This window comes from Pelophylax lessonae (genome assembly GCF_965119305.1).
Source record: "Pelophylax lessonae genome assembly, chromosome: 5".
Lineage (NCBI taxonomy): Eukaryota > Metazoa > Chordata > Amphibia > Anura > Ranidae > Pelophylax > Pelophylax lessonae.
Window position 1 is genome coordinate 498505820 of NC_138772.1, and position 21593 is coordinate 498527412.

At 41.0% G+C, this 21593-nt stretch overlaps 1 protein-coding gene across 1 annotated transcript in view; it reads left to right on the plus strand.

The window, feature by feature from the left end:
* The window catches only part of LOC309555644 (fibrocystin-L-like), a gene marked incomplete at both ends in the record, with an annotated part of 310666 nt that overhangs the window by 241336 nt on the left and 47737 nt on the right, over positions 1 to 21593 (plus strand). Inside the window, 10 exons of the mRNA XM_082257679.1 lie at positions 138 to 289; positions 2717 to 2876; positions 5829 to 5985; positions 8079 to 8167; positions 9479 to 9633; positions 12049 to 12178; positions 12298 to 12416; positions 15738 to 15867; positions 17403 to 17576; positions 17693 to 17796. Coding sequence (XP_082113805.1) covers positions 138 to 289; positions 2717 to 2876; positions 5829 to 5985; positions 8079 to 8167; positions 9479 to 9633; positions 12049 to 12178; positions 12298 to 12416; positions 15738 to 15867; positions 17403 to 17576; positions 17693 to 17796 — 1370 coding nt within the window. The remainder of the gene's footprint in view (positions 1 to 137; positions 290 to 2716; positions 2877 to 5828; positions 5986 to 8078; positions 8168 to 9478; positions 9634 to 12048; positions 12179 to 12297; positions 12417 to 15737; positions 15868 to 17402; positions 17577 to 17692; positions 17797 to 21593) is intronic.

Sequence of the window (21593 nt, forward strand, 5' to 3'; positions counted from 1 at the left end):
TTCCTGTTTCTTTTCTTTTCCTTTTACCTTTTCCTTTTTAGTTACTATTCCTCCAACCCCCGCTCTTGTAATACTCTTTTCACCAGATTTCAAGTTTTTAATTTTTGTTACCCCTAATATGTATATATTCTATTTAGGTCTCTCTGTTGTTCCCTGCTTGCCTAAACGTTTAACTCACCGGAAAGGATGGATGGCCTTACTGCCTAATGCTAATTCCTTCAACTGGTATTTCAGTAATGTGGATTTCATCACAAATATTTCATACACTTCCACTTTCTATGGATTTAAGGTAAATGAATACAATTATTTAATAGATAAATCTAATTTATGAAGAGAATTGTAAGGATGCATTCACACTTGCCTCCCTCATTTGGTTTGTTAAAACAGGATATCTGGGAAGTATAAACAAATATTATGCTTCTCAGATCAATTTTTCTTTATGTGCATTTAAGAACATTCCAAGTATGTAATCTGACCTTGGATGCACAGAATTCTATTTCTCTAAATCCAGCTTAACTGAATGCACCTCTACGTAGGTAAACACACGGTGTGAATTATACCATTTAAATCCATTATTTGCACCTATGGATTTTCTTGATATTTTGTATACCCGCGCTGGTCAATATGTGTGCCAACTGAATAGCTTCTCTCCTTCAAGGGGAAGTTTTCTTAGCTATGCTATGTTGCATACTTTATAACGGTACTTTGCACCAGTTTATCTGTTATTGCTTTTCAACATGTTTGGATATGCTGTTGTTCTCCTATTATTTTATCTTAAATAAAGATTACATTAAAAAAAAAAAAAAATCAATTTGATGCATTATACCCATTTGTAAATGTCCTATAAGTGCATAGAAACGCATGTATGTCCTTGTCAGTGTGAATGAGGCCTTAGAGTGTTGTAAAGAGGTAATATAGCATACCCTTAAATAGAGCATTTTATTTATAGAGTGACTGTTTATATCAAAGTAAAAACGTGGTCCCAATACTAAAGTGTTTATTGGGTTTCTGCTGTGATGTAACTGAACTCCAGAGTCTCTAATCTTGGCCATTGAAGACTGCTACAGATCACTGATACATATCCTTCAGTCATGGTTTCTGCCAAGCTGGTCAGGGAGTGAGGTCCAGATCACCACCTGACGTAGCCTTAAATCTTTCCCTTTTATAACATAGGTTAAAAAATGGCAGCTTCTGTTTCTGACAGGTTCCCTTTTAAGAATTTCCCCACGCTCCGGAAGATTTGCTTGATGTGTCTTGAAAAAGATATTATATTTAACACTGAAGCTTAGGCATGGACTGTTTTACATAGTTACATTGGTCCAGTTAGGACCAATGTAAGTATGCATGTAAAAAGCATTCTTTGATTATATGAGGTAGAGATTGTGATGTCACCACCTGGACTCTCCAACTTGTCCAATCAGAGAATGTTTTGTATGTATTAACCCACAAGATAGTATTGCTCACTGTAAGAGGTGCCTACTACCATGATAGCCAGGTATGGGATATATTTACATTGCTCCACCTTAGCGGTAATCCCGAGCGTGACTCGGGGTTGATTTTTCATATCAGGATCGGTAACCCCGAGTCACGCTCGGGGTGGATTGCAGAGAGCGCAGCGGAGCTTCTCTTACCTTATCCTGGCGATCCAGCGATGATCTCTCATTGCTGCGACCGCCAGCCGAGAGTCCCGCCGCTCCTCCGTCCCTCCGTCGGTACGATCACATATATATACACACACACACATATATCTATATATAATATATAATGCATGAATTATAATCTAATCAATAATATAATTTTATTATATATATTATATATTAAATAATAAAATAATATTATTGATTCGATTATAATTCATGCGTTTGTGTTTCAAATTTATCACATCTGGGATGTCTACTAGAGTCTTGTTTTGGTCAGGTTTAAGTCAGTAATTACTAAGAATTATAGGCCTATAATACATAACGCCAAATTTCCATGAAAAGAATTGTACCGCTTTTGGTATGTAATTCCAGACATAATCATACCGCCAGGGAGGTTAAATAATTACTTTATTTATAATGTCATGTGATCTGCTGTGATTGGCCACAGCGATCACATGGGACCGAAAGCGGGCCGAAAAAGTGGTCTGTCATTAACTCTGTCCAGTGGAAATGACAAGTGACAGACTGTGCCAGAGTGCAGCAGCCCATGGGGCGCGAGTGAGGCACAATCCTGGGAGGACATCATATGACATACTCCCAGAACAACAGCGCTCCCACCCAGCGTATTGTAAAATGAGGTTAATACAAGCATGTTGGAAGATTAGGTACAGAAAAAAGTGCAACACCATACCACACAGTTTCTCGCCCTTTAAATCTTTGAGCTTTTCTTTCTAAGCAAGAGAAGTAACCAGGAAGAATTTAAGGTCCTACTTTTGAAAACTTGCCGCAGCAAATTTTTTAATTGGTAAAAAATGCCTATCTATCATTTGTCTACTAATTTGAGTATAGGAGCTGATAGGTAGATAATGCAGCCATCAGGTAGCAGACAACCAATAATCAGAGAGAAAGAAGAGAGTCTTCTCCACTGCGGAAGTCCAGGGATGGACGTTTTCTTAAGAGACAACTGTAGAATTCTACATTTGTGTGATTTTAGTTATGTTTTGATATCTATTGTTCTTCATTGCAGCATTATATTGCATTTATTATTACATTTTTATGTTTTATATTTTTTACAGAGTGAGGACTATGTGATGATTTCACACAACCTAACTCAGCAGCCAGATATGTTTCAAATAATTGACGTACGTAATGGGTCCTCGCAGCCTCTGACCTACAATAACAATACTAATGGAGACTGGTACTTCAATAACAACACAACTACACTGACCTACCTGGGTAGGTGCTCATTTACAGTGGTTTGATTGCCAAATAGCTGCTTTGCCAGCACATCTGAGCCATTCCAAGGATACGGCTGCATGAAGTTTCTCAGCTATCTTTGATTAACCTCAAATGGCTGTTCCTTTCAAATTGTCCGATGCCTGCCTGACCTTTTTAAGTGTTAGTGGGGTGAATTTGACATTCATTTTCTACTGCAGTGAGGATAAAATCCAAAGGAGTAGGATTGCACAAATTCCTATCAGTGTATGTGGTTTTTTGTTTGGGAAAGTTTACTAATTCCAAAACAAAACATTAACCACTTCTGGACTGGAAGGTTTTACCCCCTTAAGGACCAGGCCATTTTTTGAGATTCAGCACTGCATTCATTTAATGGACAATTGCACGGTCGTGCGACGCTGTACCCAAAAAAATGGATGTCCTTTTTTCCCCCACAAATAGAGCTTTCTTTTGGTGGTATTTGATCACCTGTGTGATTTTTATTTTTTGCGGTATAAACAAAAAAAGAGCGACAATTCTGAAAAAAAAAATACAATATTTTCACATTCTGCTATATAGAATATTCCCAATAAAAAAATTTAAAAATCTAATTTTTTTTTTCATTATTTTAGGCAAATTTGTATTCTGCTACATATTTTTGGTAAAAAAAAAAAATCGAAGTATGCCTATTTTTATTGGTTTGCCCAAAAGTTATCACGTCAACAAACTAGGGGAAAGATTTATGTCATTTTATTTATTTATTTATTTTTTTACTAGTAATGACGGCCATCTGCGATTTTTAGCGGGACTGTGACATTGCGGCAGACAGATTAGACCCCTAACTGACATTTTTGACACTTTTGGGGGGACCAGTGACATTACTACAGTAATCAGTGCTAAAAAAAATGCACTGTTACTGCAATAAGGACACTGGCAGGGAAGGGGTTAACCCAGGGGGGATCAAAGGGTTAAGTGTGAGGGGGTGTTTTCTAACTGTATGGGGGAGGAACTTGTGGAATCAACACAGAGACCTGTGATCCTATATAGAAGGATCACAGGCGCTCTGTGTTAATTCCAGAAAGAACAACGGTCTGCGGTATTTACAACAGCAGACCATTGTTCTCTCTCAAGTCATCAAATGTTCTTAGAATTTTTTTACAATATATTTAAATGTTCATATGAATTTTTGTATGAACATTCGTTTGAAAATTTGCTAGTGTATGGTCAGCTTTGCTCTAAAAGATGGGGAGGAGCAGAACCTTTAGCTGTGGTGAAAACATTTTCCCACCAAAGTAGGCAGCCACAGTGGTCACATGATCCATCGTCCCGCTGTCATGCACAAACTGTTAAAATGGGAAAACTGTTATTTAAAATTCTTTGAATTCACATATAATAAATACATTTCACAGCACAGATCACTGGAATGACGGATCTCAGAAATATGACTTTATTGGGGTGGTTACAGATCAGTTTGGTACATACCCATTCACACAGCATACCTAAAAATATTATTTTTAAAAATACTGTATGGCAGCTCCGTGTATGAATGGAAACACGGAGCTACTGTTCGGATCGGATGCCCCCATAGCAAGATGCCTGCTGTGGGGGCACTGTACAGGAGGGAGGGGCCAGGATCAGGAACGAGGGACCCAAGAAGAGGAGGATCCGGGCTGCCCTGTGCAAAACCAACTGCACAGAGGGGGGTAAGTATAACATGTTTGTTATTTAAAAAAAAAAAAAAGAGACTTTAAAATCACTTTAAGAATCAGCCTTTCCCACTAACTCTTCCTCCTCTCATGAGTTCCATCGTATATCATATGGGGAAAAAAGCATAGAGTTCTCTGTATAAACCAGTTTTATTGTCCCCCACTCATTTAAAAACACTCCCAGGAAATTAAACAACATGCGCTTGTATGTACTCTCAACAACTAGCTCACCACTTTAGACCATGGCGGTGGTGTGACGTCACAGACTTGGCTCCTCCTTCCTGACGTGTTTTGCCCTACTATTGGGCTTCCTCAGTAGCTCTATTGCAAGGTGTTTTACTATACAGCTGGAGGTGAGCAGGCATTACAGCTGGTGGTGGATTATTGGTCACAAGATGTTTGATACATTGTTCACGCAAGAATCTTTTATCAATTGTCCATAAAGGCACTGGGTGCTGGATTATTTTTGATACATTTTGTTTGTTTTAGATTGGACTTTATTTATTTTTTTTATCTGTTGAGAGTGTTGAGTTTCACTATAAGCCCCCGTTCACACTGGGGCGACCTGTTAGGCGACCTGGTCGCCTGACAGGTAGCCGTAGGTCGCCTTCCATAGAGAAACTGCGGACCTGTACTAATAGGAGCGACACAAGTCGCTCCGACTTAGAAAAAGGGTCCGGAGCTTCTTTGGGGTGACCCGGAGCGACCTGCATAGACTTCAATGTTATGAAGTCCGTGCCGGCCGCTCCGAGGTCGCGGGGTGAGCAGCGCGCCGGGACCTATGAGGTCGCCCGGCAAAGTAGCGTCACCCCAGTGTGAACGGGGCCTAAAAGTTTAACTAAATAAGTATATGCCAAGTGTAAATACAATGAAAGCATATTTCTACTTTTGCAGCCAAGCTGAGATAACACCTACTTTATATTTGTTACATTTTCCCAATAATGTAGCGTAAGCGTTGTGCTTCACTATTTAGGATGAACAATATATTTTTGGGGTAAGAAGAATACACCTGAAAGTGTCACAGCTAGCAACACAGGAAATTGGTTTGATTCTTTTTCCAGCACAATTTAGTATATTTATTTTCATTTAATAGGGCTTTGCAGTGCTGGTTGTATTAATAAACGTATTATATACGTAAGATTTTATAATAATGTACAAATTTTCAGCAATTAAAAAAATGTTTTGGAAACAATGAGCTGACTACATAGGTAGGAAGAATAAGGAAAACTCAGTACTTTATGTTTAAACAATAACATTATTTTTATAGTGTCTGGAAAACATAGACTCAGCAGACGAGCAGTGGCAGGAAGGCTGGATACAACTATGTCTAACACAAATGTGAACTTGGTGGTCTATCAGTGCTTCTTCAAAGACTGCATCCCTCCTCCTCCTCCTAACAAAGCACCACTACCTTCAAAGCATGAGTAAGTACGAGCGCAAACAAAAACAAATTGCCCTTCATACAAATAGCACAAGAGCTTGCCATTCTTGTATACATTTTATTTATTCTATAGAAAAGGAAAAGATGCTGTAGATATTTTTGATTTTACTGTACAATTGAGAGATTCCGTCTCAATTTCCATGACATTGTCAACAGTAAAAAATTTTCGCCCCTCACGACAATCTCCCACACTCATAGTGCATAACAAAGACCTCACAGAGGTTTTAACTTTGTAAAAAAGTTGACACCTTTTTTGGGTTACCCGATCTCGGTCACAGACTACAACCAGGTGGCTCCTTTTTTTTTTTTTTTTTTTTGTGCCAAAAGCAACATACTAAAAGTACAAAAAAACAGGGAAATCAGGTGTAGCTACACAACATTCAAACACAGTCTTAGTGCCATCCACACTATTTATCAAAGGAGTATTGAACTAATTTTTTTTTAAAACCCGCAGACAGTCTGGGTTTTTAAAAAAGAAGAAACCCTAGTGGTCTCTTTAATCATAAATACCTCTCCCAGCCCTTCGATCATAATGTGACTACACATGCACAGCTCAGACCACATTTACAGGATCCTCTTTGTGCCGTTTTGAGTGCGCTCCTGGGAGTGACATCATCATGGCCAGGAAATTTAAGCTGCCGAAGAGCCAGAACCTGGTAGGAAGATGGGGTGCTGGGGGACACATTATTACAGGTAAGTCTGTCATAATGTGCTAGTATGCAATGCATGCTAGCACATTGTAGCATATACCTGCAGGGAGTATGATTAAAGTATTACTAATAGAAAAAGTTTTTTTTTTGTTTTTGAATGGAGAGGAATTAGAATGTTTGTCAGCTTTTATTGCTGTCTGTGCCCCCGTTAAGAAGATTCACCTTCTCTATTTGTCCTCTTTACTATTATCATTAAAAATAAAATAAAAACCCAGATTTTGGGTTGTCCTTAGAAATAGAGGGGAAATGTTCGGAAAGGGACACTAGTTCTGGTGACCTGGGGGTCCCCAAGGAATTCCCTTAATTTGCTGGGATTTCCTCTCCTGTTTAGTTATTGGACAGAAAGTAAAGGGAAATCTCTGCAATTGGACACAGATGGCGGGAAAAAAAAACCTTGCAGGGGTTATAACCCTCCCTTGCTCTATCCAAAATGAAAAAAAAAATAATAATTTTGCCAATAGTTCAATACTTTAAAAAAAAATTTAATAGCGTTTATTACCATTTTAAGCAAGCTGATTGGCAGGCATATTGATGGCATCCTCCAAAAAATACTCAGGAGTAATAGTTCGTATTTTGCCTAAAATCTGGAGGTAATAGTTTGTATTTTGTCTAAAATACTGTATTTACACGCAACACCACATAGTTGTACTCATGTCTGGTCAAGGGGGGGAAGAGAGAGCGGCGCAAATCTCAGTGCAGCAAATAATAAAAGGCAATTTTTTTGTAATAAAAACACTCACATGATGGAGTATGATACAGGCATGGAATACATGGGGCATGCTGTAGTGGTGGAGTCCTGGTGGTGAGAAGATGTCCTGTGTCTCCCCGCGTTCTGGCTGTTCCGGTGGAGTCCAGGGCGCCAGGTGCAGGGAGGGGAGGAGAAAGAGCTGTCGTCTCCGGTAGACTTGGCAGTGGCAGTGATGGGCGTGTCCTGGCGCGCGTTCGGAGCATGCATGCTCCTTCATCAGGCCTCGTCGTACTCATGTCTGGTGAATCTTACACTAACAAATTACAGGATATAAAGAAATGATACTTTTCATGGGTTACCTGAGCTCATCTCAAACCACTCCGATAAACCACATACTGTAGAGGTTCTAATCTTACACATTCTATTTCAAAGAAGTAAAACTTTGAGTCCAGTCTTTATGTAAAAACACAGTCCTAGATGCTTAAGTCTCTTTAAAAAGAAGGGCCTAAAGCATATAAGAAATATGTGTATGTAAGGGATGTTTGCTTATCATTTTTTATTAACAGAATAGAAATTATAATTGTACTTTGCACCAATTGTAGCAGTAGAATTTTGGTCATTGCTTATTATTCAGCCTCAATGTTTCATGGCTCTAAAAATATGTGTTTTCATCTCCAGTCTTTGGTCTAACAACTCCTTCTGGCAATCATCTGTAGAAAACAATTATACTGTCCCGAAAAATGGATCCACTGTCATCATTCCTGCAGGTAAAAATGCTATATTTTTCTACAAACCCAATACCTAAAATTTATATATTGGAGCATGTTTAAATCTGATATTTTGATGAGGGTTATTTTCCTTCAGAGAGGTCCTCAATACTTACATTTTATATTAGATTGTGCTTAAATATGATTACAGAAGCACAAAAACCCTACAGTAACACATTTTTAGCAGCCCCTAGACTTAATGTATATGGCTTTTTTTTTATACTTTTGTGTTCACCTTAGTTAATGTTCTAATTAAGAAGCACAAGCCCAAATCACCTTTGTGTGTGTGTTGATATTCTTATGATACAGGTTGATATTTAAATAGAAAGAGGAATGTCAGTATGGAGACCCATGGCATTGGTGTGACCAGCCCAGATCAGCTGTGCTTGATTCCAGGAGATTCTAACACTCACGTATTATCTGGAAACTCATTGTACATCACTATTTAGTGCATAAAGTGGGATCTAAGTACCTGAACTCTGCTGTGTTGGTTTACATATTATTAACTCATAGTTAGGCAATTTTATGTGATTGATAAAGTTAACCAACTGGAGCTTGAATAGGTTCACAGGATCCTGTGCCCTGGTACTTAATTATGAATCTCAATAATATTCATTTAGATTGTAGTTAAAAACTCCTCCCCGACCTTAAACCCTAGCATCTTTTTTTTTTACAATGACATCAACAGTATCTGGTGAGAAAAATATTTTCAACCCTGCACTAAAATGTGCCATTAGTAGTATGGCCAGAGCTCTTTTGGCCAAACTTCTCATGTGGGTCAAAGAAGTGCACTTTCTTGTGCTCTCCTGTGACCCAGAATCAAACAACAGTGGGCTAAGGCCCACTGTGGGCTGACGTTATGGAGCCATTCCAGGCTCTTAAAGGATCCCGACAATAATGTTGTAATCCAGCCAAATGGCTGACTGACAGCTGTGCCGCTGAAAGCCTGAGCCAGCTGCTCCTGTCCCCTCCCCAGCCCAGTACTTCAGTGAGAGCTGGAGGGACAGTCACAGCTCTCTACTTTGAGCAGACCCAAGAACTGATTGACCAGTGGTCGCATAACTGCTCAGTTCTCAAGCTTAGACCTGGTTGAGGATGACTTGCAGCATCAGACCGATGCTTCAGTAGGTAGGTAAGTATGTATGTTTATTACTTTACAATCCCACACTTCTCCTTTAAGATTGCATAATTTAAATATTTTGCTTCTAAATAAAGAAAGTTAACTTATCTCTAGTTGGCTGTGTGAAGAACACTAACTACTGCTGGGACTCATACTAGATTGTTAAATATGTTCTTTTCATTCTTTTACAGGCAAGTGGGTTATAGCAGATATAGACATCCCCTATCTGGAGAAACTTATCATTTATGGTATTTTAGAGTTAAAAAACCTCACAGACAACTCAACAGAGGGTTTAAAACCGTCCTTCAAAACAACAGTCCTCAGTGCCACCTATATCTCTATACAGGTAAGGAACTGTCCACTCTCTTATAGAGACTTCAGCAAAATTCAATAGCAGATCAGAAACATCTTTCCATTCCTATCAAGAGTTTGCGGACACCTTATCATCAAACCTACTAGTCAATCAAGTACAGAACAATCAAGTAAAATTTGCACTCAAAATATCAAAAATGACTCTTTATTCTTGAAAAAGTGTACAGTATATTATGACAATATATTGGCTACGCATAGAAACCTCATGTTTCCCACAACCACAATAAAAAGGAATTTTGTCTAAAAATTATACCCAATGCTAAAAGTAGGGGAACTGGAGAAAGTGCAGAGAAGAGAAACCAAACTGATAAGAAGCATGGAGGGGCTCAGCTATGAGGAAAGATTGGAGGAACTGAATTTATTCTCTCTTGAGAAGAGGAGATAAGGGGGGGTATATGATCAACATGTATAAATACATAAGGGGTCCATATAGTGAACTTGGTGTTGAGTTATTTACTTTAAGGTCATCACAGAGGACAAGGAGGCACTCTTTACGTCTAGAGGAAAAGAGATTTCGTCTCCAAATATGGAAAAGATTTTTCACAGTAAGATCTGTGAAAAAGTGGAATAGACTCCCTCCAGAGGTGATGCTGGCCAGCTCAGTAGATTTCTTTAAAAAAGGCCTGAATTCTTTTCTAGGTGTACATAAAATAAATGGGTACTAATATTTATAGGTAACGTTGATCCAGGGAATATCCGATTGCCTCTTGGGGGATCAGGAAGGGATTTTTTTCCCTTGCTGGAGCAAATTGGATCATGTTTTGATGGGGTTTTTCACCTTCCTCTGGATCAACTGCGGGTATAGGATTGTGTATATGGGACTGTATGGTTGTGTTTTCTTTTTTGTTTTTTTATTGGTTGAGCTAGATGGTCTTTTTTCAACCTGACTAACTATGTGACTATGTAAAAGTGCAGTAAACAATACAAATACTGTGTATATATACAATACGTGCACACTTAAGAACTTTCATGTGAAAACATGCGACATCATGGCTAGCAGAAACTAAATATTAAGAATGTCTTGGCAACAGTACCATCCAATGTACTGCATCTGATTATTCAACAGATAGTATACTTCTCATAAAAAGATCTCACATTTGTATGGTTTTCAGAAATGGAACAGATTAGGCCATATAGGTGGTATATAAAATCATATTATTCACTCAAATGTGATTGCAAGTAGACTCTATACAAAATAAATATTTTAAACATATAATCTTGGGGGTGATATCCTTATTGCTCACCCAGGACTCACACCACAACCAAGCATTGCATATGGGGGAGTTCTATAGTGTGATATCAAAGGTGGCGCAGATACATGGCCTTCCAGACAGTAAGCAAACTCTATTAGCTATGATGCATCTCAGCGCCATATTGCATGCTCACTTTTGTCCACGCTGAGTCCCTGGAGAGCGATGTACACTCCACCCAGAGCTTCAGTCAGGACCTACCTATATGTCCAAAAGTGTGTGGACACTCCTGCAAATGATTCAATTGAGATGTTTTATATACTATTAATACAACAGAATACAAGATACTTTAGAAAACGTTGTCAACTTACAATGATGTAATAGTTTGGGGAAGGCCCTTGATTTTTCGAGCATGACTGTATCCTTTAACACAACGCCAACGCCTGAAGAACATTAAGGGCCTGCATACAGCCCTGACCTCAACCCTTGTGGACACCTTCAAGATAAACTGGAACACCAAGCCTAATCTTTTCAGTAAAATTCACCGCCCAACCTTACAAGTGGTTTTTTTGGCTGAATGGGCACACATTTCCACAGACACATTCCAAAATTCTGTGGAAAAGCCTTCTGAAATGAGTGAAGGCTGTTATAGCAGCAAAAGAGGGTTGGGGTGGGATAGGGCAATTCTATAATAATGCCCATGGTTTTGGAATAGGATGTCCAATAAATTCATGTAAGTGTGATGATCAAGTGTCTACAAACGTTTGACAATATAAAATACTTTCCTTTTTGGATTTTTCATGTTTTTATTTTATACCGTATGAGGCTGTAGGAGAAGTAATGCTGGCTATATACATTCTGATAATAGCAAATTATGCCCCCATTTGTTGAGCAGCATTTGTGATAATCTGGCCTTTTATGACTTGCTAGGGGATGATTGAGTGCCTCTGATGATTTGGACATTCACAGTTACACATCAACACTTTCCAACTTGTAAAATCTGAGTGTGAGCCGGCCAGATGTTTTACTCCTTGTGTACAATTACAAGGAGCCATGAAATTCTTGAATTGGGAGATCTCGTCTCACTAACCAGCTAAATCTACTTATAAATTTGTTTATTTTTATCTAGACTGACCCTTGTTGATTCTGATATTCTAGGGGGCTCAGGTAATATATATGCTTTTTATGGCTTTTTTAAGGGTGGATGGTTAATAGCAGGAACGGAGACTGACCCATTCCAGGGAGAACTACATATTATATTAAGAGGAAGTCATTCAACTCCAGAATTACCATTGCCAAATGGACCAAATCAGGGATCAAAAGTTCTAGGTAAGTACAGAATGACAACTATATCACTGAAAAACATTCAGTGTCACATACTGACTAGTTTTTCAATTTGCAGAATGTATATAACTGTTGGAATTATTATTTATTTATTTTTTTCGTAGGTGTTTTTGGAGAGCTTGATCTTCATGGACTTCCACGTACTTTATATAGGACTAAGTTGGCAAATACAGCACCAGCTGGATCACAGTACATCATCCTAGCAGAGCCTGTGGACTGGCAGGTATGTCTAAATGATCTAACACAAAAGTGCAGCGCTAAAAATTAAAATGAATATGATTATGAATAGAAAAATTCCAGTATTCATAAAGAAATATATAAAGTATATGGGTAGTGTCCAAATCAATGAATACAGTCCTGTAAAAACTAGTGCAAAATAAAGATGAATCCGCATGCAGGATATTCCAAGGAAGGGATTCTTTCCAGTGACACCAAGGATAAGTGTGAGAAGGGGACACCTCTGTGATCAGGTATAGTAAGCAGCTTACCAAAATTCCGTGGCTGCTCAATTGAATGAGTCAGCCTCTCCCAGCTAATAATCAAACCAGTATGGTCGGATGTTAGACCCAAGTATTTCAGAATTCCGTGGTTGCTTTCCAGATAAGAGGGGCCGCCTCTCCAGACAGGTGGTAGGATCAATGTAATTAGGGGATGTCGGTCTTAGTACTCCTTAGTTAGCTCCATCAACCATAAATGAATATGTGGAAAAGAAACAGAAGCCCATAGCGTGATCCCGTAAAAACTAAGGCAATATTTATTAAAGAAAATTACTCACATATTTACAGATGATAATAGGCATATCGAACAAGCTGATCATAGGGTAAAAGCGCGGCGTCCCGCAAGTTTCCCGAGCAGCATACAATGTATCACAAAAAGGCCGGCTTCTTCCAGGGGGCGTGTGGACGTTGCGTCTGGAGTCGCCAACGTTTCGTCATCAAAAGACGTCGTCTGGGTTTGATTATTAGCTGGGAGAGGCTGACTCATTCAATTGAGCAGCCACGGAATTTTGGTAAGCTGCTTACTATACCTGATCACAGAGGTGTCCCCTTCTCACACTTATCCTTGGTGTCACTGGAAAGAATCCCTTCCTTGGAATATCCTGCATGCGGATTCATCTTTATTTTGCACTAGTTTTTATGGGACTGTATTCATTGATTTGGACACTACCCATATTCTTTATATATTTCTTTATGAATACTGGAATTTTTCTATTCATAATCATATTCACTTTAATTTTTAGTGCTGCACTTTTGTGTTATATTGTTTTGCTGAATCACTGTTAGTTGATTTTGTGCCAGCTGCTTACATTTAATCGTTTTTCTCACTCATCACATTGTCACATTAGCGCGGAAATTTTCTTTATATTATTTTGCATGTCTAAATGATCATTGGCAAGACTGACAATTAAAGTAGAACTAAAAGCAAAACTTTTTTTCATTTTGGATAGAATAAGAGAGGGTTAAAAATGTTATTATTATTATACAGGATTTATATAACACCAACAGTTTATGCAGTGCTTTACAATATAAAGGGGGACAGTACAATTACAATACAGTTTATTACAGAAGGAATAGGAGGGGCCTGCTCATGAAGCTTACAATCTAAAGGGAAGGGGAGGTGGTACAAAAGATAATAGCTGCCGGAGATGATCTGAGGAGGTGACTCAATTACAGTTGTTAGGTGGAGGAAGGGTATGCTTCTCTGAATAAATGGGTTTAAAGGATCGCCTAAAGGCAGACAGGGTAGGAGCTGACCCGACATACTGGGGTAAGGAGTTCCAGAGAATGAGAGAGGTTCTGTAAAAGTCCAGGAGGTGAGTGTGGTAGGAGGTAGCAAGGGAGCTAGAGAGCAAGATGACTTGGTTGTAGCAGATAGGATGTTTTGGGTGATATCTGCAGATGAGATTGGTGATGTAGCTTGGGATGATGTTGGCTTTGTTTGTTGTGGTTAGTATTTTGAATTTTATTCATTGGTCTAGAATGGCATTAAATAATGTTCTAGGGAACGTTCTGATGAGGTGCTTCATAGAAATATTCATACAAAATTCTATTAGTGTATGGTCAGCTTTAGTGTACTTAGTAGCAGCTAGGGATGGGTGAATGGTTTGGCCCAAGCCTAACACCCGAATTTGCAGGGTGTTTGCCCCGACGAACACCCTGCAATGCACTGAGCGCTGCACAAAGCTTTGCCAAATCAGGGCGCAGTGTAAGCTGGTTTTTAAGGATTGGGGCCGGGAAGCAGGCCGTGGCGTCCTTAACAACCGATGAGTCATCATCTGGCAATGGGTTTCCCCGCTGACAGCTGAATAAAAAAAAAAAAAGAAAACGTGCCGGTAAAAAAAATAAAGAAAAAAAACAGCATGGGATCCCCCCCAGTCTATACCAGACTTCGGGTCTTTTATGGATTTTAAGGGGAACCCCATGCCAAAATTAAAAAAAAAAATGGCATAGGGTCCCCCCAAAAAAATGTATACCAAACTCTTATCCGAGCATGCAGCCCAACAGGTCCGGAGAGGGGAGGGCACAAGCGAGCGCAACCCCCCCTCCCCTTCCTGAACCATACCAGGCTACATGCCCCAAACAGGGGGCGGTGGGAGCTTTGGGGCCGGGAGCGTCTGCGGGCGGGGGGTTTGATTTTCCCCTTTCCTTTCCTGACCTGCCAGGCTGCATGCTTGGGTCTGGTATGGATTTTGGGGGAGACCCCGTACCATTTTTGTCCTTATTTTTTCAATAGCCGGGTGCCGGCAATTGTAACCGCTAGTCATTTTAAATGGGATTTAGAAAGCTAATTTTTGCTGTAGCAGGTTTTATGCATGCAACAGGTGCACCACTTTAAGGGGACCCTGCAGGCACATTAAGGGGACCCCCCAGAAACTGTATTAAAAAGGAATTTTTCATGTTTATTGTTGCACTTTAAGAATAATTAAAATCACTGCTCCTGAAAAAAAAAAATATATAAAAAAAAAATGTCCTGTTCGACTCCCAAAGACTTCAATGGGGTTCGCCGTTCAGGTTAGAACATTGCCCCTGTTTGGGAGTGAAGGGGGTTGAGAACGGGGGGGGGGGGGGTTCGGCCCATCCCTAGTAGCAGCCAAAATACATCCTGGTCCCAGCGATCTCCATAAGTTTATCAAATTCCTTTAGTCATATGATCCCTTGCATCAGCTGTTTCCTCCTTACTACACACTCTCCAGCCAAGTGTCGCGGATTACATATTCTGTTGTGTAGAGAAAAAAGGATGTAGAAAAAAGTGATTCTTGCGCAGTATCTCTTTCAAAAATTTCTTAAAGCATTAAAAAAACAAACATCTCATATTATTCATGAATTTATGTGTGAATGGACCCTGATGCTAGGTTCACACCAAAAGAAGATACATACAATGAAATGCAAGCCTGTACGAGGTCATTAGCTCACAGCAGGATCTGGAGTTTTTCTGATCAGTATACTGATCTTATTCACAGCTATGAGTCGTTTTAGCCACATTCATAATTATTAGCACTGTTCCTATGAATGTAAAGGTTACCTATAAATATTTTTTTCATCAGGTTGGTGAAGATATCCTTATAACCACCACCAGTTACAGTGCCTGGCAGACGGAAACCAGGAGGATTATTGCTGTGTCACCTGACCAGAGAAATCTCACTTTAAATGTCTCTCTCACTTTTAACCATGCAGGTAAGACATGTGACAAGGCTTGCTTATTAATATAGAACTATAGACAAAACATTTTTTAATTATGGCTAAAGCAAGGGAGGGTTATAACAGCCGTCAAATTGTTTTCGCAATCTGTGTCCTATGGTGGAGATTTCCCTTCACTTCCTGTCCTATAGCCAAACAAGAGGAAAACCCTACAAATTTAGGAAGTACCTTGGGGACCCCCAGGTAACCTGACCTAGTGTGCCCGTTGGACGTTTTCCCCACTATTACTTTTCTGGGGAAAACCTAAATTGTGGAATTTTCTTTTACTTTCACTTTCAATGCTAATGTGTTGGCACTATATAAGTATTGGAGATGAATGCAACAATATATACCCACTCGATGACAAGTGACGTACCAGCATCATCCTGGTATGGTTTTTTTTTAAAGCCGACAATCAGCTTTCTTGTAAAAGCAAACATAAAAGCTAACTAGCTGCTGGATTGCTCTTACAAGCAGCGGGAGGGGACACCCCCCGGGGACTCCCAACCCCCCTCCCTCACTGCCTTTTGCAGCTTTCCTGGGATCCCTCGTCCAACCGGGATTTTCAATTGACCAGCTAGCAGTAGCAAATCGGCTCTGTTCTGCTCTATGATGTGGGAACCCTGAAGCAATAAGCATACATAACTTCTGGTTTCCTCTAAAGTAATTGGTGCCAGTTGTAAAAATAAGAAGCTTTTGATTACACTGATCTTGGTGTGATTAAATGCTTTTAAGGGCAGAGGAGGGATCTGGGGTCTAATGGACCCCAGATCTATCCATAAAGAGTACCTGTCACATGCCTATTGCTATCACAGGGGATATTTTTATCCCCTGTGATAACAATAAAAGTGATAAAAAAAAATTTGCACACAAAACAAGTGTGTAACTATTAAAAAATAAAAAAAAAGTTGAAAGCACCTCCCCTCCCCTGTGCTGTGCTCACACGCAAAAGCGAAAGCACCTATCGGTCCCACATGTACGCAGAGAGCAATCGTCACACACATGTGAGATATCACCATGAATGTCAGATCATGGGCATTAATTCTAGCACCAGACCTCCTGTGTAAATCTAAAGTGGTAACCCCTGAAGGCTTTTAAAGCTTTGCTTACGATAGTAAAATTTACATTGTTGCCGTTGTACGGCGTCTGAAATTTTAAAGTGTGACGTGTTTGGTATCTATTTACTTGGTGTAACATCATCTTTTAAATGTTACCAAACAATCGGTTTATGTATTGTGTTTTTGTGCATTAAAATTCAAAAAAGTGTATTTCCTCCCAAAAAAATGGAGTTTGAAAAACTGCTGCCGTATGGTATAAAAAATGGCAACACCCACCCCTTTATTCTCTAGGGCCCCTGCTTTAAAAAAAATATCTAAAAATATATTTTAAATTTTTTAAGTAATTTTCTAGCAAAAATACTGATTGTAAACAAAAGTCTCTGGTGTTTAAGTGGATATACTAGTCATGGCTACTACAGTCATGTTTGGTTTTTTTTACATAGATATTGATACTTAATTTATTATTTCATGCAGCAAACACCTATCAAGTACCCAACACAAACCTGACTTACACTTTGGCAGCGGATGTGGCTCTGCTCACCAGAAACATCAAGATCATTGGAGAGGATTACCCAGGCTGGTCTAGAGAATCATTCGGAGCTCGTGTTCTTGTGGGCACATTTTCAGCCAATGGAATGGTCTATAAGGGTAAACTGAATATGAATACTGTTCACTTATTTTGAACCTGAACCTCTTATCTCCCACCACACAAAAAGCAGCCATTATAAATATGAGTCTTTATTTTTCTATTTTACACTTTAAAGGAAATGCAAAAATATCAAACGTGGAATTCTATCACAGTGGTCAGGAAGGTTACAGAGATCCCATAGACCCCCGCTATTCCTTGGCTTTCCTCAACCTTGGAGAGGTAAGTGTCTTACAGATGTGTCTAAACAAACCTACTCTGTTAACTATAGTACTGACTTAAAGTAGAATTTTAAGGGTTTTGTTTTGCTACAACTGCAGTCAAACAATCTACCTGTATTGAAGTATATCCCTTGTCTTGTAGCTTGATGGTTCCTGTTGAAATCTTCTTTCCAGTAATTTCCGGTCCTCTTCACAGTGCTGAACTTCCAGTGCTGTGGGAGTGAAAAACCTTCTGGTCTAACATTATAGCAGAGTACATTGAAGAAGGTCCCAATGGGTTCCCGTCCTTTCTTCCTTCTCCATTGACAAAAGTCACTGCAATTTTTCACCAGAATGAAACACATTCTGTTAATGGGGGAAGGGTGAATGAATGCCAGAATCCTCTCCCCCATTTAGAGAACGTGCTACATTCTGCAAGGACCTGAAGGAGGAGGGACAGAAAGGGACGGGTGCCTTTTGGGTCTTTCTTTAATGTTCTTCAGTGTTACACGTCAAGCTAATTGCTCCCGCAGCACCAGAAGCTCAGCACAGTGAAGAGGACCAGACACCACTCTAGAGAAGATTTCCACAGGGACCATCAGCCTGCAGGATGTGGGACATTCTTTATGACATGTAAGATATGTGCCTGCAGCTCTAGCACAAAAGAAAAAAAAAGAATTATAGTATAACTAAAGGCAAACTTTTTTTTTTTTTTTTTTTAGTTTTGGATAGAATGGAGAGGGATTAGATGTCGAATTTTTATTACTGTCTGTTACCCTATTGTAGAGATTCACCCACTGGTTGTCTTGTTTACTATTATCATTGAATGTGAAAGTAAAAGAAAATCTCACATTTTGGATTGTCCCTAGAACATGAATAGAAGGAAAGTCTTCCAATAGCATACCTCCCAACATTTGAACTTCAGAATGAGGGACATTTGAGCAGGGATAAGATCTGCAGCATGCTTAGCGAGCCGTCGCAAAATATGGGTGTGGCCAATTGCTTAGCAGTGGGAGGGGCTTAAGGGATGTGGCTAAAAAAAAAAACAGGCTTCCTTGTATCTATAAAATATGCCTCCCTCCTCTGCTCCAAGCCTCCCATCTCTGCTCCATGCCTCCCTCCTCTGCTCCATGCCTCCCTCCTCTAGTCCTTGTTTCCCTCTGCTCCATGCCTCCCTCCTCTGCTCCGTGTCCCCCTTCTCTGCTCCATACCTCAATCTGCTCCATGCCTCCCTCCTCTGCTCCATGTCTCTCTCTTCTCCATGCCTCCCTCCTCTGCTCCATGTCCCCCTCTGCTCCATGCCACCCTCCTCTGCTCCATGCCTCCCTCCTCTGCTACATGCCTCCCTCCTCTGCTACATGTCTCCTTCCTCTGCTCCATGCCTCCATTCTCTGCTCCATGTCTCCCTCCTCTGCTCCATGCCTCCCTCCTTTGCTCCCTGCCTCCCTCTGCTCCATGCCTCCCTCCTCTTCTCCATGCCTCCCTCCTTTGTTCCATGCCTCCCTCCTTTGTTCCATGCCTCCCTCCTCTGTTCCATGTCTCCCTCTGCTCCATGCCACCCTCTGCTCCATGCCTCCCTCTGCTCCATGCCTCCCCTCTCTTCTCCATGTCTCCCTCTTCTCCATGTCTCCCTCTGCTCCATGTCTCACTCTGCTCCATATCTTCCCCCTCTGCTTCATGTCTCCTTCTGCTCCATACTTCCCCCCTCTGCTCCATGCCTCCCTCTGCCCTATGCCTCCATCTTCTCCATGCCTCCCTCTGCTCCATGCCTCCCCCTTCTGCTCCATGTCTCCCTCTGCTCCATACCTCCCCCCTGCTCCATGCCTCCCTCTGCCCTATGCCTCCCTCTTCTCCATGCCTCCCTTTACTCCATGCACCCCCCCTCTGCTCCATGCCCCCTCTACTCCATGCCTCCCTCTGCCCTATGCCTCCCTCTTCTCCATGCCTCCCTCTGCTCCATGCCACCCTCTGCTCCATGCCTCCCTCTGCTCCATGCCTCCCCTCTCTTCTCCATGTCTCCCTCTTCTCCATGTCTCCCTCTGCTCCATGCCTCCCTCTGCTCCATGCCTCCCCCCTCTGCTCCATGTCTCCCTCTGCTCCATACCTCCCCCCCTGCTCCATGCCTCCCTCTGCCCTATGCCTCCTTCTTCACCATGCCCCCCTTTGCTCCATGCATCCTCCCTCTGCTGCATGTCTCCCTCTGCTCCATGCCTCCCTCTGCTCCATGCCTCCCCCCTCCGCTCTATGTCTCCCTCTGCTCCATGCTTCCCCCCCTCTGCTCCGGGGGCATCCCAGGTCTCAACCCTGATTCCCCAGGACTCCGGGACATGGACCATTTTTCGGGATGGTTCCGGGGGATCAGGGAGGGTTGGGAGGTACGCAATAGGGACACTTGTTCTGGTGACCCTGGTGACAACCGGGGATTCCCTCACTTTGAAGGGATTTCTTCCACTTCCTATCTCGCGCTGGGGCAGGAAGTGAAGGTAAATCTCCCCAATGGGACACAGATGGAGAAGAAAACTGACAGGGGCTAAATTCCTCCCTTACTCTATCCAAAATGAAAAAAACATTTTGCCTTTAGTTCTACTTTAAAGTGGAGTTCCACCCATTTTTGGAACTTTAGATCTATGTAATCCCCTTTAAAATGGCTTTTACCAATGGAAACTTTTTTTTTTTGCTAGTAAATACCTTAATTTCGGCTTTATTCCTCCTCACCTCACTTCCTGGTCCGATCGGCGATGACGTCATTCGGCGATCCGCAGTGTCTGCTGGGATGTATTCTATTCCAGAAATCTCGCAGTAGCTGTATCTGTACTGAGCCGTGCCTGCCCCGCCTCCGCCCCGCCTCCGCCTCGCCTCCTCTAATTGAGTTGCATTGTATGAATGTATTAAGGCTGTTCTCTGCCCCGCCTCTGCCCCGCCTCCTCTCATTGAGTTGCATTGTATGAATGTATTAAGGCTGTTCTCTGCCCCGCCTCTGCCCCGTCTCCTCTCATTGATTTGTAAGAGGAGGTGGGGCGGAGGCGGGGCAGAGAACAGCCTTAATACATTCATACAATGCAACTCAATGAGAGGAGGCGGGGCGGAGGCGGGGCGGAGGCGGGGCAGGCACGGCTCAGTACAGATACAGCTACTCCGAGATTTCTGGAATTGAATACATCCCAGCAGACACTGCGGATCGCCGAATGACGTCATCGCCGATCGGACCAGGAAGTGAGGAGAGGAGCAATAATGCCGAAATTAAGGTACTTACTAGCAAAAAAAAAAAAGTTTCCATTGGTAAAAGCCGTTTTAAAGGGGATTACATACAGCTATGTATTCCAACCTATTAAAAATGGGTGGAACTCCGCTTTAACTAAACATCAATTTTAATTACCAGTCGCCTGGTTGCCACATTTATTAAATCAATACCTTCTAAGTTCTAAGCCATTGATATGAAACAGTGGAGAGCTAGATCACTAGGATTTTCAGAAGAAGGTCAGCAATGGCTTTGTCTCAGTACAGGTTTCCTTTAAGCTGTATGTGAAGCCAAAAACAATTTTCTAGCTTTAGATAAAGTGGGTAAGGATTAAAACAGTTGAGTTTTTACTGTTTTAGAGAGATGTACTGTGCAGAAAATCTGCATTGCTGAGCTCTAAATTACTTTTATAGGGTTAAATACCACAAAGTCATTCACCAAACCAGTGTAAATTGGGGCATAGCATTTTTAAAATAAGAGGGATCTGCATGCCTCACTTTCATTATAAATAAATGATTCCTCGGTTAGTATAGAGGGGAGCCATGCAAATCATTCCTTTTTGTCCCTCGACCAACTGTACT